An 18,063-nucleotide genomic window follows, 5' to 3' on the forward strand; every position below is an offset into this window, starting at 1 on the left:
AAAAAAAACCCTCTCCTTTTAACCTAATGAATAAGTTGTCTGCTCTGATTTCAGATAGAAAGTGCTGCTGATGAACCTAGAGTGCTGTGTATAATACAAGATACTACCAATTCTAAGACTGTGAATGAACGTATCACTTTAAACCTGCCAGCTTCCACTCCATTAAGAAGGCTGTTTGAGGATGTGGCCTCCAAAGTGGGCTATGTTAATGGAACTTTTGATTTAGTTTGGGGAAACGGAATCAATGTCGCGGATATGGTAATACAAGAATTTATTTATTTATTATTTTAAAGGAAAAAAATTAGGTGATAAAATGAACATTTGTAGAAGTTTGTTTTGAAGAACAGTACTTACATAATGTTTTCAATATTGTACGATGTTTTCAAATCTTCCTCTTGCATCTAGTTCCTATAGTGACCTAAGACCTGGAAAAATTTGTAATCAAACGCAGCCAAGCTAGTTAATGGTGTTACTAGACTTGAATCTGAATTTCTTTTTGTTTTTGTTGATTTAGTTTAGACTATTTTGTACTGTCAGGTGTATTCTAGAAGGAACACTTACTGAACAACTAATTGACAAATTTTTAACATGATCATTCATCTAAATCGCACACTAGCACTTATTCTCCAGATGTATTTTTTTTGTTTTAAATAAAAGAAACATCAACAACTAAATTAAGGGATAGCTCAGTGGTTTGAGCATGGCCTGCTAACCCCAAGGTTGTGAGTTCAGCCCTTGAAGGGGTCACTTAGGGACCTGGGGCAAAAATCTGTCTGGGGATTGGTCCTGCTTTGAGCAGGGAGTTGGACTAGATGACCTTCTGAGGTCCCTTCCAACCCTGATATTCTATGACTAGTGGTTCAGCTCCTGAATAAACTGACCAATTTGCAAATATTTGTTAAATATTTTGATCAAGATTTGATTTATTCACTGGTTTCTCTTGGCGGTAGTTCTTTCTGAACTCCTAAGTTTGATACTAAAAGCTGCTTATTTCATAGATGGCAAGGCTATTTTCTTTTTCACTGTAGTATAAGTTATTTGAAGCAATATATTTAGAAGAAAACTTACTGAACTGGTTCAGAAAATCTTTGGTTACATATAAATGTGTCTGATGTTTTGTTCTTACAGACTCCTTTGGATCAAACCAGCGATAAATCTATTCTTGAAGCTCGTTTTGAGGTAGGGAAGAAAAATTTTCTACGTTTGACAGATAAAGATGGTGAACAGCCTCATATAATGTCGGTAAGCCAAAATTTGATATATTCACCACATTTATATTCCTTTCAAGCTTTACCAGAGATAAAATGTGTTTATGCCTTTATTCTTGTGACAAGATTACATTATTGTTCTTTTTCTAGCCCTGTTTGTCATACTGTCTCTCAAAAAAACGTCGTCAATGCAACTCAATTACATGTATTACCTGTTTGTGTCCCTGAAGTAAAAATACCAGTGATAAAAATAGGATGTTATTTTCTGTTACTGACTGATACTTGCCAAATTATGTTCAATATTATATAATCAACTAAACTTTGATTGTATAAAGACAGGTCTTAACAGTATGGACTCAATCCCAGCCGAGTGTAAGATAATTCTGCATACAACATAGGATCTTTAGCAGCAAAGGTGTAGTTACATCTTCAGTTTTGTAGGCTTGCATTTTGATTTATTCTGTAAAAAACAGATTAAACACAATAAAGATTGTTACAATCAGTTGTGGACTGCCACAAAAAATGTTTGAAAGTTCCTGCTGAGTGAATTTTAGAATCCAAGGAAGTGAAAATAGCAATGGTTTATATGCGCCAGGCATTGAGTAGGCTAGCTACATAAAAGATTTAGTGTGCTGCTCTGTCAGCATTTCCTTATCCTGACCTGCTGAGGCTTTCTTGAGCAGATTGTCTTTTGTGCCAAATTGGTTTTACAGTGTGAAAATATATTCAGGATAAGACCCTCAAACTCATTTCTTTGTGACCATAGTCAGAATTTGAATCCAGACTGGACAATTTTTTTTTTTTGGAGGAAAATGGGATAATGGACTGTCCAACAAATTGCTGCTGTTTCTTAAAAATTATTTTTGTGTTTTAAGTATACGTGTGCCCAAAACATTGGATTTGTGGATTTAAAAAACAGGAATACAAATTGTACGAAGACTTATTAAACTAAAGGGTTACCAACAGCAACATATAATAACTTCCTGTGATTTGGGTTTCTTAACAGTTAAAACACAGAAATGAAATGTAACTTAAATCATCGCCATACAGGCAGTTAAGAGCTCTTACTAGAATTGTCATCCTTATTTGACCTTGAGCCTAGGTTATGATGGGGATCTCTGAATAGGGAGAACTGGTAGCAAACATCTATATTTAAGTTGCCCAACACTATCTACTATACTTCTTTTTTCAGAAGCTCTGATGTCTCTGTTTCCAACTAGCTTTTGAAATTCGGCATGGGGAAAGACCTCTGGCTAGGGACTTGTTTCACAAAATTTTTTTGTTTTTGTTGAGACAAACTTAAAAATAACTATTTCCCTACTGTCATTTGTATTCATCAGGAAAATTTCTGGCAGAATGTTAAAATAAAAAAACTTCACTCTGGGGGTGCCATACATGGAACAGGATCCAGTCTCAAAACTCCCATGGTAGAAGTGTTTGCTGCGGTACTACAGGTTCAGGGTTCACACCTTACTGATAATGTATAACAGGGGAATTGTTACAGTTGTGCGTAATAGAATTTGTTTTAGTTCTTTCCTTAAAAAACCAAAGTAACAAAATCCACATATCTAATCCTGGCAATTGCATACAAAAATGTAGTAACACTTCTTGTTTGCAAAACTACCTTAGTTGGCAAAATCAAACACTTGTATGTTAGGAAATGCCTGATTAACAATTGCCTGTGCAGCCTTAATTTTTTCCCCTCATATGCATATGCATTACAGTAATCTTTAACTAGAGAGTCATATACTGTTGTTTCCACAGGATACTTGCCTTAGTAAGTGCCCAGGATAGACTCCCAAGGGAGCAGAAATAAGGTTACAAGAGCAACTGTAAATCAGGCATTTCATAAATTTTGAGTGTTTGACTTTACAACCTTACTGATCTTTTAACATGGGTTCTTTTGTGTGAGATATATATTAGCTGAGTTTTAACTTCTTTTGTAAAAGTTAGTTGAGTTAAGTAAATTAATTTTTACATAAAAATCCATGTATTCGTATTTTAGGAGGAATCGGGTACAACAGATGATGGTAATCAAGAGAGGTTTATAGGCCCTCTACCAAGAGAAGGCTCTGTTGGTTGTACCAATGATTATGTCTGTCAAAACTACTCATACTCTTCTATCCTGAGTAAATCGGAGACAGGTATGATGTTTTGTCCCACTTTGTTTTAACCTGTTTAATAAAACGAGACTAGGTGTAAATTATTTTAAAATAATATTAAAATTCTTCTTAAGTAAGCAGGATCTTATTTTATTTTGAAGAGGAAAGAGCCATTTATTTTAAATCCATTAAAATGTTTTTATCTACTGTTGATAGTTCTTGCCAGATCTATCTTTGGTAAAAGGAGAAAAGTATCCCCTTCTTGGTCTATAATAAGATTGCAATGTGTGTGAAGAAATGTTCCTTTAAAGGCAGGGTGTTGTGTTTTTTTTTTTTTGTTGTTTTTGGTGGATGGTTGGAGAGGGGATTGCTTGGTGCCAGTGTGCTTTTAAAGTTTAAATCCACAATTGTTGTTGAATTTCTTGTTCTTCCCAACACTCCACCTTCCCGAAACCCCAATTTATAATTTGGTTTTGACAGTGCTGTTTGTGAGATTACAGTACATCTGTTCCCTCTTATGCATCTGTGTGTTCAGCTGGTAGTGTAAATCATGCTGTAAATGTTAATGATGGTAATATGTTGTCCTTTTATAGGCTATATTTGAAATTTTTCTTGACTTGTGACTAAACAGCTCTTCTTTTCTCATTAGTAGTTGGAATTTAGGACTGTTATTGACCTCTGGTGTTGAATACCACAACACTGATAGGATGTAAACATTCATGCTATGGCAGTCCTGCTGGTCCATGTTTGTTTTTTTTATATGGGGGCAAGAAATTGTCCTAACTGATGTCAAATGTCTTTTTATCCAAATACAGTTTTGGTAGATAAATAATCTACAGTAAGAGCACAAATACAATAAAATGCATGTATGCCAATTTTGAACTCTCTTTTCACAAAAACTCCCGTTCATTGCAAAGGGTGGTTGCCTTGTGTATTATGAAAAGGCAACTGTACCCAAGTATTCCTTTTCACTTAAAGCTGCAGAATACAGAATTAAATGTCATAAAAGCAAATGTCCAAATTAATTTCAATGTCACTGTATGCAGCAATATATTGAATTTTTACTTTGTCCCACACATGCTACGTGGTTTGGAGAGAGAAGTTTTTAATTTAGGCAGATGTTTCACTCCCCATCTCTCTTGAAACTAATTAAACTTGTTTCTGAATTTAGTAGTAGTTTGTTGCTATTCTTTATGGGGGGAGCAGGAGAGAGTGAGTAACTTTTTAACATCTTAGAGAGAGAGAGAGACAATAAAGGCTATTGATTTGTTATTAATCAGCACAAAGTGCTTTATAGATGATGGCTTAGGGAGTGATTACAACAGTTAAAATTGCTATTTTGCTTTTAATTACACCAAACTCTGGATTTTTTTCAGTCTCAGGTGTAAATTACCTTCTTGATGTAAATCACTTAAAAAAAATTAGGTTATAGCTTCACTTGTGCCCATGTTAGTAGTACCTAGTAAACCTGGAACGTTTAGTTTAATATTAATGAATTATCTTTTACAATATCATTAGAATATACTCATGTGGTTCAAGGAAATTTTGAGAGGTTGAATGCCAAGTGACTTTAACTGTACATCTTTAATGCTGTCCCAGATTGAGCAATAATTAGGACAACAATGCTTGTCATGTCTTCACTTTTTTTATAGTGAATAATGTGTTGTTTTAATGACATACCTGCATGTGGTCGTGTTAATGTTGCTTCTATAATCCATTCTTTCTTGTGAGTTACATATTAGTTTTCTTCTGTCAGGTGTGGAAACTACTTTGTGTTTCCAACTCACTCTTATTTGTATTTTTTTTAGGCTATGTGGGATTAGTAAATCAAGCCATGACTTGCTATTTGAACAGCCTATTGCAAACACTTTTCATGACTCCTGAATTTAGAAATGCATTATACAAGTAAGTATTTGTTTTATATAAACAAGATTGTATCATTAATATTGACATCTTAGAAAACTTACCTAATAGGCTTCTATCCTGTGGCAGATGTGCAGGTATGGCATGTGAATTTCTTTCATGTTACCTCTCCTGTTTGGAAATGCAAATGCATCTAAACTGCAGTGGCTGTTTTGGGTGTGCAGGGAGTGCAGTTGTTTCCAAAGTGGGTAAACATAAGGAACAGGGGTTGTAAGGAAAACAAGGATGGGGCTTGCCTCAGGAACAAATTTCTTTTCTTCTTTTCCTTTTTATATTCTAGATCAGGTTCAGTTACCTGTCTACCTAGAGTTTTAACCATGAGCTGAACCTACAGCAGTTCTCTCTGTTCACACTTGATGTAATCTCTCCAGGCACGTAAAGCCAACAACACATTTTTTTCAAGTTACATCTGCAATCACCTTATTTCCAAATAAAACCCCTTGCTCTTTTAAGTAGTGATGCTTTCTTGGCAACTGGCCTATAACTGTGGAATGTGGCTCAATAAGAAATCAGAGTGACCAAGAACCTCTACATCTTCAAGTCAAAATAAAATAGAAAGTCTTCAGCTTCCCTCCAATAACTTGAGCAAAATCATGTTTAAGAACAAATACCCCAATCAAACCAAGAAGTCCTAAAGTCACTTTAAAATTCTGAGGAAATGAGAGCAACGCAGGGATCTTCTCGTGTCACTTTAATTTATAAAGTGTTTGGATACCATGATGATGGCTGCAGTATAAGATCCTATATAGATAATGCTTAAACATTTTTGCCATTAAATGACACTTTAGATGTTTCTTTGTGGTGGGTAATTTTGATGTAAGCATCCGTGGCACAGTAAAGTGTGTTTTATGATCATGCTTTCCCTCTTAAACTGAATGAATGGTTTCTTTGTATGGGATCCCCTGGCATATTATGTACTACAAGATGAGCCATGCGCTAGGATGGTTCTGTGCTCTGGTTAATGGACATCAATGGTACAATACAATTTCCCCAAATATAGATGGAAAAACCTATTAGATAACAATAGTAGGTCTTGTCTAAAGGTCTAGTACACCTATATCCAAATCAGGCATGCCTAAGTCTAATGTCTAGTTTTTACTGTAGGGTAGATGAGTCCTAAGCATAAAAGTACATAGAATTGAGATTATAAAGTTGTCATTCATCCGCTCCTTGCAAAATGGGTTTTTAGCTGTCTTCTAATCCTGTATATCTATCTTCATTTATATTGAAATCTATATTTAAAACATTGAAATTACCAATATTTGATAACATCCAAATGTCTAATAGCAAATGTTAAGATCTTTTAAAAAGAATTTATGAACGTATAATCATTACATTCATAATTAAAAAATGACCTTAGTACCATAAATGTTAAATCCACACTTCATTTGGCTTGACAGTTTCAAAAACTGAAACACTTGTATGTTTAAAAAGAATATATATGTAAAAGATGGACTACTGCATGGCCCTTGAGCATTTCAGATCAAAAGTAACTGTTTTGGAGCCATATCTAGTTTAGTATTAAAAAGCAATCATGATAGTGTCACGGAGGACAGATTATTGAGCAAATGTGCAAAAGTTTTTGTAAAGCAGAGATATATACATTATAATTTCAGTATATGCTATATCTGATGTGCTTTGCAAGTTTAAAGTAGGGATACGTCTACACTAACCACCAGATTGGCGGGTAGCGATTGATCTTTCAGGAATCGATTTATTCCGTGTAGTGTAGACATGATAAATCAATCCCCGATCGCTCTCCCGTTGACTGCTGGCCTCCAGCTTGGCAAGAGGTGGAAGCAAAGTCAGCGAGGGAGCGGTGGCCATCGATCCCATGCTGCGAGGACATGAAGTAAGTGATTGTAAGTCGATCTAACATACGTCGACTTCAGCTACGCTATTCTTGTAGCTGAAATTGCGTATCTTAAATTCTCTCTCTCTCACACTCACACTCACACTCACACTCACACTCACACTCACACTCACACTCACACACAGTGTAGACCAGGCCTCTATGAATACCCAGGTGCATTGCTTACAAACTATGTGGCAAAGATTTCCAACAAAGTTGACACATCCAAAGGTCACAGAATCATAGAAATGTGTGGCTGGAAAGTCATCAAGGTCCATTCCACTCTCCAACCTCCTTTTCTCTCCTAAATCTCTTGAGCTCATCAATCCATCCCCCTGTGCTGAGGCAGAACCAAGTATACTTAGACCATCCCTGATGGTGTTGTCTAACCTATTCTTAAAAGCCTCCACAAACATTGATTTCCCAACCTCCCTTAGTAACCTGTTTAAGTACTTAACTATCCTTATAATTTGAAAATTTGTCTAGTATCTAACATAAATCTTTCTTGTTGCAAATTAGGTCAATTACTTCCTGTCCTACCTTCAGTTGACACTGAGAACAAACAATCTCCATCCTCTTTGTTCCAGCCCTTAACGTATCCTTTTCTGCGCTACAGCTGCCCAACTAGCTATTCCCCATTTTGTATTTGTGCATTGCACTTGTCTTTAAAGAACGTCATCATGTAGATTTTAGGTCAGTTCTCCAATTAATCAAGGTCATTTTGAATTCTAATCCTGTTCTCCAGCATGCCTGCAACACCTCCCAACTTGGTGTTATCTGCTGATTTTTATAAGCATAGTCATCACTCTAATGTCCAAGTGTATAGTTATAGATCCTTGCAGGACCCACTAGATATATTCTACTAGTCTGACAGCAAACAATTGATAACTACTCTTTGAGTATGTTTTTTCAGCCAATTATGCACCCACTTTATAATTTCCTTTAGACCACATTTTCCTGGTTTGCTTTCAAGAAGGTCATGTGGGACTGTCAAAAATTTTACTAAAATGAAGATAAATCATGTCTACTACTTCCCCCTATCCATGAGGCCAGTCACCCTGTCAAAGGAGGAAATTAGGTTGTTTTTGCATGATTTGTTCTTGAAAAATCCACGTTGGTATTACTTTATCACCCGATTATCATCTAGGAGCTTGCAAATTGAATATAATCATCAAGCTTTTTAAAAAAATAATAACCCAACCCTTATGTTGAATATTATCTATAAAAATTGTGCGCTTAAGTGTTGCTTATGTCCACAATAGCAGCAGTTAAATCAGAGATTCTGAAATAAGTGACATCTTTTATTTTGATACAGTTGCAAAGTGTATTTAGTGTTGTTTGACTGCTGAGAGTGGTTTATGAAACCTGGAGAAAATTTTGATTTTCACTAAGCTAAGTCAAACAGAGCATCAGTTAACTCCTACAATTTAGTTAACGTTTAAAGACAAGATAATTTCTCTTAACTTAAATGCTATTTTTTGAAATTAATTGCTTTAGAAGTGTTACTCAAATATTTTATTTGTTAATAGATGGGAATTTGAAGAATCTGAAGAAGATGCAGTGATGAGCATCCCTTACCAGCTTCAAAGACTGTTTGTTTTATTGCAGACCAGCAAAAAGAGAGCAATTGAAACAACAGATGTTACACGGAGCTTTGGATGGGATAGTAGTGAGGGTAATATTTCATATTGGATTTTATTATGTGGAAAATTTAGAATAATTATAATAGCGGTTGTTTTCTGGATAGTGCTCATTCAAAGGACACTCATAAGGGCACTAAACTGATATTGGTGGTGTAAAAAGACGTCTGTTCATAGAATTTTAAAGAAGAACCTAACACTAAGTTCCAATAGAGTAGCTTAAATGGACACTTCTTTTCTAAAACTGCTTTTTGTTTTGTAGTGTGAGGCCAATGAATGAAAATTCATCTTAGATTTTTTGAATTTTTATGGTCAGAGTCCACAAAGTAAATTCAAACTTATTTATAAGTATTTGAGATCACTGGAAAGATAATGTTACAGTTTTGCCTAGAAGCTTCATATTTTTCATTTTTATGTAGAGTTTAAGATTTTTCCCTAAATTATTTTTAAACTTTTTTTTTTTTCACGCAGCTAGAAATTAAGTATATATTTCTGGCAAAAATCTTTTAAGTAGGAATTAAAGTTGTAAATATAAGTTATTTAAAGGAAGTCCCCTTTAAAAAGATGATGTAGCTGTCTCAGAAAACGTAAATCAACCTAGAAATGCAAAGGTTACACTTAAACAGAAAATAATACAGAAAATTCCAAACACATTAAATTTGGGGATGCACAGTTGGTCACTTGGACAATGTAATTCTGCCCTGTGCCCTGCTGATCTTCTACACTTTGCATGTGTCTCGCCATGATTTGAGATGAGAGTTTATTTGCCTTAAACTTTCTGGGGAAAAACATAGGTGGATTTGTTTTAGTTTTGGGGAAATGTGGGTGAGGTGTGTCAGAATTAGGTTCATAATGGAAGATTATCTTAAACTGTAACTATGCAGACAAGCACCTCCATATTGTTTGCATGTATATTCATACATGTATATTCATGAACATATGCTCAAAACGTGTCCATATATATACATACATACACACACACACACACACACACATTTAGACAAGATGTATGCTAACTTTCCTCATCTTATGATTTTAGAATAACTTAAGCCCTACAGGGGAAGTTTACAGTAAATCATAACTTAGGCATAGAACTTTGACAGTACCCTCAAAACTAAGTGGTTTATTTTAAACAGTATATATCTATAACTGTGCTATAGAAAATATTAGAAGGATGTGAATGATTTTTTTTCTTGTTTTCACTGAATGAGATTAATTTTACTTTATACCAGCATGGCAGCAGCATGATGTACAGGAGCTTTGTAGAGTCATGTTTGATGCTTTGGAACAGAAGTGGAAGCAAACAGAGCAGGTAATATACCATAAAACTTCATCTTTCAGGGAAAGAATGTTGGAGGAATGTTGTTTAACTGTCTTCTAAATGTGGTCATGTGGTAATTGTTTTGCAAGACAATTGAAAATCTGCCACTGTCTTTTGTCTGAGGCAGTGGTTAACTTACTGCATGCTTGAGTGTGGTTTATTTTTTGAGATTGGTTTACAGATTTTATTCTTTTAATTAAAGATTGTGTGTGTACATCTAAGTCCTGGTCAAAGTGAGCTGGATCCTCAGTTTTGATGTGCACTGCAGAAGGCCAGCATAACTGACCAATTGAGGGTTAGGAAAAATTCCTAGGTTCCCTTTAGCAAGCATAGATGGCTCTATGCAGCTTCCTTTTCCCTGCCCTAGATAAAACAGGAATGGCCATGGCCAGAGCATTGCTGCGTACTATGGGTATCTAGATGGTGTACTTTCCCCTTTTGGGGCAATCATTAGTGGAGAGTTGCAGATGGTTCCTTTGTAGTACATTCCCCTGACCGGCCACCAGCATTTTTTTGAACACAGATGAGGACTGAAATAATATAATTGTGATTAAGTAATAAGAAATAACATTATTTTACAACACTGTTTCTTTAGAGCACTGCTTTATATGTAGAACGCAGGACCCACCATGATAAGAGTTCTCTAAAATAAACCTAAGGTAGAAAACAGGAACCATCAGGACATTTTATTACCCAGTAGCATGTGCTCTGAAGTGTGCATTTGTGATTATAAAATGCATATTTTTCACATGTTTAATATATAACTATGATCTCTCCCTCTTCAATTAAGTGTAAGGAAAAAGGGATGTCAGTGTAAAACTAAATAAAAGGAATACTTTGTTTTAACCTTTTTTAGATGTTGTTTCAAACTATGCCAAAATAAATCTCTCCATTTGTTTTAGGCTGATCTCATAAATCAACTGTATCAAGGCAAACTGAAGGACTATGTAAGATGTCTAGAATGTGGCTATGAGGGCTGGAGAATTGACACTTACCTGGATATTCCATTGGTCATCAGACCTTATGGCTCCAACCAGGCATTTGCTAGCGTGGTGTGTACTCTTATGCTGACAGCTAGTACATCCATACACACATAGAATACATAATGCGACAGTGGTATAATTTCTTACATGGTAAGTATCATCCTAGATACTCCATCTTGGGGTGTTCGTCTTTGTTCAGTGAACCAGCTAGCAAGTTCTAGAAGATTTTTTTTTTTTAACCCTTCAATGAGTCCTACTGGTGCATGTATAAGGGGAGGGGAAATGCATCTATTCTGCCTTAAGGTTACAATAATTTATTATTTTGTTTCTGATAGAATTTTCAGTATTTGCCATAGGTATCTCTTGTGAAAACACTGATGTTCTTTTGACTGACTGGTGGTTTTTTTAATAGCACTTCTATTAGCTTTTATTAGCACTGTTGGAAGGTTTAGTGAAAAAACAGGACAGCTACCTACTGAAATTTGGTTACTAGTTTAATCTCTCTGTGTTGGTTTTTATAATTTAAGAGTTTAAAAATAACATGTCCCTTATTCATTTGGCAAGTATTCTGTAATTCTAATGATAAAAATTCCATTATGCCTCTGTTTTCTTTATTAATACTTTTGCACTGGCATTAGTGATATTGGCAAATGTATAAAATGTAGGGAATAACTTTTTAAATACCTGCTTTCCACAAGAAAAGTAATCTGAATACTGTTTCATACCACTATTGTGGTTTTAAAAATACTTGATGGAATTATTAAAAATAATGGGAGATAAGTCAAAGATTTTTTTCCCCAGAAATATTAAATATTTTAAAGCAACGTAAATATTAGGGTTATAAATTGCTTTATATTTATTTTATTATTTATTAATTTTATTTTTAAAGGTAATGTTCTCCCTTGTATTTAGAGAGTTGGCACTGTTGTAAAACGTTAACATAATTCTTTCACTTTCTTAACAAAAGAACTGCTATCTCCAGGTTAGCTACCAGTGTACCTTCAGTTACATAGGGCACTTGATATTTTAAAGCTTTGGATGCCAATCTTCAGGGTAATAACAAGAATAAGAGACATTCATCATATAACTTCAAAAAAAGGATGGAAGTAAAGAAAATTTTCTGTGTGCCTCTCAACATTTTTTTTCCAAATTTTGTGGAACTTCTTATACCTAACTGGTGGTGCATTTGAAACTGCAGTTTCAAGATGTTGCAGACATTGATGTGTTAAATGGCTCTCTCTTTCATTGTTTGTTTTTTTAAACTATATTTCAGGAAATTTTCAATAATACAACAAACAAGAAATTTTGTCTTTTTTGCATTTTTACTGATTCAGTGAATAGAGACTTCCTATCTATAATATATGTATCCACCCCCCCCACACACACTTTTTAATAATTCCATTAATCACTGACTCTTCTTTTGAGTGGCATCCTTATGTCTCAAATTATTTAGTTGGGGATTGAGCAGGGGGTTGAACTATATGACCTCCTGAGGTCCCCTCCAACCCTGATATTTTCTGATTCTATGATATTCTGGAATTTTCTTTGATAGGGAAGAAGTCTGCTACAGAATATTATGGAAAATTAAAATATTTCTGTCTTTATATATAAAGACAAATATACAGGAAGCTTCAACACTTAAGTGCTTAATGATAAATATTCAGATTAGTTTAAATTACAGCTGATATTTCACAGCATTTGCTGAATATCAATTGAGGTGATGAAACAAACCAGTTTTAAGCTTTTGTGTTGAGGTAGTTACATGGTTGCAGTTTGTGTTTATGCTCCATTTATTTGAGCTATTTTATAATTGTGTACTTTGACTATGCAGTTGATTCTCCTCCCTGTATTTGTCTTGTCTGTAGCAGATGTTTTAGCTTTGTAGTCTTCAGCAGTGGGGAGAGATGGAGGATACTGGCTTTTGGAGAAGGGAAAAATCGCCTGTTTCTAAATGGAATTCTCTGAAGGTAGTATCCTCCATTGATCCACAGATGATGATGGTTCAGTAGGTTTAGGTAAAAAGGCAATGAGAGAGAGAGAAAAAGGTTCACACATGCGCTAATAGGGCTTGTGGAAGGGAATGTAAAACTTTTTAGACCTTGCTAGTCAGCTCCTGAGGGAACTTGCAGCAGGCGACACTACCCAAGATAGGGGATCTAAGGAGGATACTACCTTCAAAGAACTCTAGTTAGAGGTAAGTGATTTTCCATTACTTTTGAAAGAGAGAGATAATGGATGTACAAGATATAAGTAAGGTTATTATATAGTATGTCAAGTAAAGTTTATTATGCCACTGTTTGCTATAGTATACTACATAAAAAGTTTAAACTGGACATTTTGTGTGTTTAAATTTTTGTGAAACAGAATATTGGAGAACTTCCAAGAGTTACAAATAATTACACTTCCTTTTTGCCTTCTTTTCTAATCAAAGTAGAACTTAAAACTATTCTAAATTTTCTGTCTTCAATTTGATATTGTCCTTAAGGTTTGCAGTTTGAAGAAACCTTATTTCCTTTTCTGATATATTTTTTCTTTCTTTGGTTCATTTCATGTAGTGTAGCTTTACATTATTAATGCATGTCCAGGGGGCTAGGGCTTTGTTAGCATACACTCCAAGGCCATCTAAATCAATTTAATAACTTTTGCTTTGTTCAAGGGCTTAATTTTAGAAAATTTATAAGGAATTTACATAGATCTGAGACCTCAGTAACTAGTTGTGTTGCGATATAGGCCTGATGGTTAAATAACTTGTGATTTTAGATCATGAAAAAAATTATAGACAATGGAAAACAAAGTCTCCTATATTAGAATATTAATTGTTGATGCAAAAGGCTATATGGACAATAGCACTAGTCAGTGAAATTATCTGGCTATCAATAGAACAGTATAGAGCTGTGTTTCACAACCTGGGGGCTGCAGGATGGGTTTAGGGTGGTTGCAAGCAGGGTTGGCGTTAAAAGCTAGGAAGCAGGGCAGTTGCCTGGGGCCCCATGCCACAGGGGTCCCCTGCAAAACTAATTTACATGTTTCAGCCTCGAAACCTCCCGCTTAAGATAGGGGAGTCAGAATTTTTCATAGTGGGTGTGTGCATGTCACAGTTGTTTTAAGTCCAAAGGGGGTTGCCAGTACAAAAAGGTTGAGAAACACTGGTATAGGGGAGCCAAACGAAAATTTGGTATTGAGGCTGAACTATTCTCTCCACCCTAGAGGTGGCACACTAGGAGTAGGGCTTTAGACAAAGATTCTCCATACTGCTTTCCTAGCAGACCTAGTCCTGAGAGATATTGAGCATCCTTTGATTTTAGTGGGAGTTGTAGGTGTTGAGCACTTTTGGATCATGACTCCTCTTTAGAGACTGCAAACAACGATACAGTGATGTCGGCATCTGTCTAAAGATGTATTCAGACCATCATCTCATTTTTATATAAGCATAAACAGCTATTCAGTTTTAATAACATCGCCATTACTGACCTGGTTTGGATTTTAAGCAATGATAAATAAAAGGATATGTATCCCATTACCCATCCTCAGAGCTTTCCAGTTTGCTTTCCATTATATCTTTAGGTTAGCAAACTCTTGTTCTTTTTAGTTGCTAGTGTAATTTGGGACATTAATTAGCCAAATGGAATTTGTATTGATATTTAGATTAATGAAATCATACCTATATACACTGACTGGCTTTCCCCTCAGATTTATATTTGTAGCTCATTTAACTGTTTATAAATATTCTACTTCTCATATTCGTAGAGCTAAACAAATATTTACAGTAATCTCAAATCAGTGGCTATCAAATGCAGTAGATATACCATAATGACATTTTGTGAAAAATGGAAGCTCGTTCAAAGTGCCTTTCTATCTCAGGCAATGATGAGATTGAACGATTTATTACAATATATTAACGTGTAAAGTACTATGATATTCAGCACCATAAAAGAACAAACAGTGATAGCTTGGGATAAAATAGACTACTTGAAAACTTTAAAATATTTTGGTTTTCTTGATGATTAACTTATGATGTGTATGGTGTCAATTTTTAAAAATGTTTAAAATGTAATAGCTACCAGGTTAGATAATATTTCCTCATGGATAAATTGTCTTGCTCTAAAAGTACAGTTAATGAAAGTAGGGGTCATATGATGCCACTCGTGCGGTGAAGCGCACAGAAACAACGTTATACCAATAGTTAATTTTGTTAAGTATATGAATTATAACTGAATGAGAGAGGAGACTGGTCATTACAATAATAATTGGAATAGAGAAGATTTATACTCATTATCAGAGATAATTTTGGTATAAAACTATGTAATGGAAAATTGGAGGAGAGATGGAAAACTTAGTATATTATACATACAGTACATCAATAGTGCTTACATATATGATACAAGTTGGAAACATGATATATATATATATAATCATAATAGTGAAGTTATTCAATAATTTCAATAAACCATAGGTCAAAGTGCATCTCACTATCTATTCCTGTGGTAAGCAATGAAATCATTAACAAGAATACATTACCGTTCATGATATTTCATTCAACTTTTGGAGGTCCATAGGAGCATTACTTGTTTTCTCCATAACATAAATATATTCTAGTATGGTTCCTTGTTGACTTGCACATCATATCGACTCTACATAAACTTTGCATAACCACTTATGTCCTTCATTCACACGTCATTCATTTGTGGAGGAATGAATTGCAGCATTTTTCTTTTATATTGTGAATATATTTTTATAGAGACTGTTGCTTGTCTCCCACATAACAAACAGAAATTATTGGAATAAAATAATTATTACCGTGGAGAAAGTTGGTAAGATTCCTGGCTGGCATTTATTCCAGAAGCAGTACCTCCATAGGCCATGCTTTTGTTGTCTTCTAAGTTTGGTATTCGACATGCTGGCTGTTGACTTGTTTTGCTTTCATTTAATTTGTTTTGAATTGTTAAGTTGTTAGCCAGTCCAAAAAACCCACTATCAAAACACAGCAATCCCTTTTTAAATGAAGACTTACAATTTATTTACCACCTACTTATTAAGTAAATATATAGACAGTTTACTTTGGGCTCACTAAAAAGTTTTGACATGTTTAAAGAGCCTTCCTGCTTCAGAGTTGTGATTATCTTTTAGAGTTGTTAAGAGGTGATTTATTTTTTTCCTTTTTCTATTTGGGTACAGAAACAATGAAGGATGGTGATAACTAACTTTCTCTGTGCAATCTCTTTCTGAAATTTGGCACATTTCTAATTTGTGAGACCTGGTCTGGAGAACAGTCCTTTTGTAAAGAGTCTCTCATCTCTTACAATAATAACACAACTTTTGTTCATATGGAAAAAGCAGGGCTATAAAACCTTTGTTTTGTTATTTGTTCTTAGTGCTTCCCTGAGTTCTCAGAAAAGAAATGGAGGGAGAAGGGATGAATTGGAGGCTTTTTGAAGACCTTCCCATATCCTTGATCTCTTCCCAAAATGGGATCCATCAAACAACATGGTTTAGATAGTAGTCTTATAAGCTCTGTACCAGCCATTTTGCAATTGGTGAGTCTATTCTGCCCAACTAAGCCCCCTCTTATTTATTCGGACTTCAGGGAACAACTATGTTCCATCATGAGACAATGATATTCAAGGCATCATTTTGATTTTTATTTGATCCTCTTCTCTTTAAGCACCATCAGCATGCCAGTGGTATTTCTATTTTAGATTGCAGATATCTGCAGGTGAGCAGATAACTCCGGAGTATCATCAGTAATTATTTGCTAATTATGTTTTAACTTCCCAGCTATACCGAGAAGCTGGATGGAAATCACTATAACTTGTATTTAAAGGAGGATTAGAAACATTTCCCTTGTAGCTATTGGAGGTGACTCATGACTATTTTTGGTTTACAACCATATATGGTTTGTGCTAATAAGCACAATGTATCCCTGGAAGATGGCAATTGTGTTTCTCATTGCACTGGGAGTAGAGATTCAATATATGTTTTAGATGGGAGGAAAAAATGACTGACTTATTCTGAAGCAGCAGTAGTGTCCCCTGGCAGATTGAGAGACAGCCATCTACAAAATGGACATTGAGGAACTAAATAATTGCTCCCTTTCTTCTGTTTGTGCTTGGAATTATGTGACATGTGATGGGAGAAAGTAGTGTCCCTGAAGGGAAGGAGACATTTGTTAATTGTGGAATAAAGGTGTGGGGCTGATGGCTAACCAAAGCAAAGTAAGGAATAAGATCAATTATGCAACAACTGATTGAACAGAAGTGACTACATGTGATGTGCAAGATAACAGGGATATATTTCATTGTAGATTGTATGCAAAACCAGGACATGATGGACCCATCAAATGACTGACTGAAATATAATTAATAGTCATGTATTGTCGTTCATGATTTGACTGCTTACCCTGGGGCAGGGCAGGAAGGTTGGCTTCACTTGATGTTTTTCTGATCTTTGTTTCTGTGGGTTTTTTAATCATTCTTCTAGACTTCTGTAATTCAAATTGCTTTTGAATGTGTGAATACTTCATATTGCAACCATTATATTCCGTATTTGCAATCTAAGCATAAATATAATGTTCTAAATCACGTACATGAAAGTAAACATTCTTAAAAAGCAGGTAACGTCTTTTTTTATTAGGAAGAAGCGTTGCATGCATTTATTCAGCCTGAGATCCTTGATGGCCCTAATCAGTATTTCTGTGAACGCTGCAAGAAGAAATGTGATGCAAGGAAGGTAAATAAGTACCATTTGTGTAACATTACATTGGTTAGTGTTTATATCTGTAACATAATCTTGCCCATTGGTTATTGTGTTTTTTGTTTAGGGCCTGCGGTTTTTGCATTTTCCATATCTGCTGACTTTACAATTGAAGCGGTTTGACTTTGATTACACCACTATGCACAGGATTAAACTTAATGATCGCATGACTTTTCCTGAAGAGCTAGACATGAGCACGTTCATTGATGTTGAAGATGAGGTAAAGACCAGTGTGTAGTCTCTTTTTTAGAACCATCTTTCTCTAGCATCTCTTAAAATCTAGT

The 18,063-nt window shown here is 35.0% G+C and overlaps 1 protein-coding gene across 5 annotated transcripts in view; it reads left to right on the forward strand.

Annotated features, from left to right (window-relative positions):
- The window catches only part of USP47 (ubiquitin specific peptidase 47), a 97,375-nt gene that overhangs the window by 23,402 nt on the left and 55,910 nt on the right, over positions 1-18,063 (forward strand). For 4 of the 5 annotated variants that reach the window (XM_050955012.1, XM_050955013.1, XM_050955016.1 and 1 more), the window contains 9 exons: positions 55-258; positions 1,129-1,242; positions 3,214-3,352; positions 5,119-5,215; positions 8,615-8,760; positions 9,958-10,037; positions 10,949-11,098; positions 17,660-17,755; positions 17,847-17,999. In XM_050955012.1, coding sequence (XP_050810969.1) covers positions 55-258; positions 1,129-1,242; positions 3,214-3,352; positions 5,119-5,215; positions 8,615-8,760; positions 9,958-10,037; positions 10,949-11,098; positions 17,660-17,755; positions 17,847-17,999 — 1,179 coding nt within the window. Of the gene's footprint in view, positions 1-54; positions 259-1,128; positions 1,243-3,213; positions 3,353-5,118; positions 5,216-6,580; positions 7,086-8,614; positions 8,761-9,957; positions 10,038-10,948; positions 11,099-17,659; positions 17,756-17,846; positions 18,000-18,063 lie in introns of those variants that run through there. The other variant, XM_050955017.1, reaches the window with a different exon arrangement.

The sequence above is a fragment of the Gopherus flavomarginatus genome, chromosome 5 (genome assembly GCF_025201925.1).
Source record: "Gopherus flavomarginatus isolate rGopFla2 chromosome 5, rGopFla2.mat.asm, whole genome shotgun sequence".
Taxonomy (NCBI): domain Eukaryota; kingdom Metazoa; phylum Chordata; order Testudines; family Testudinidae; genus Gopherus; species Gopherus flavomarginatus.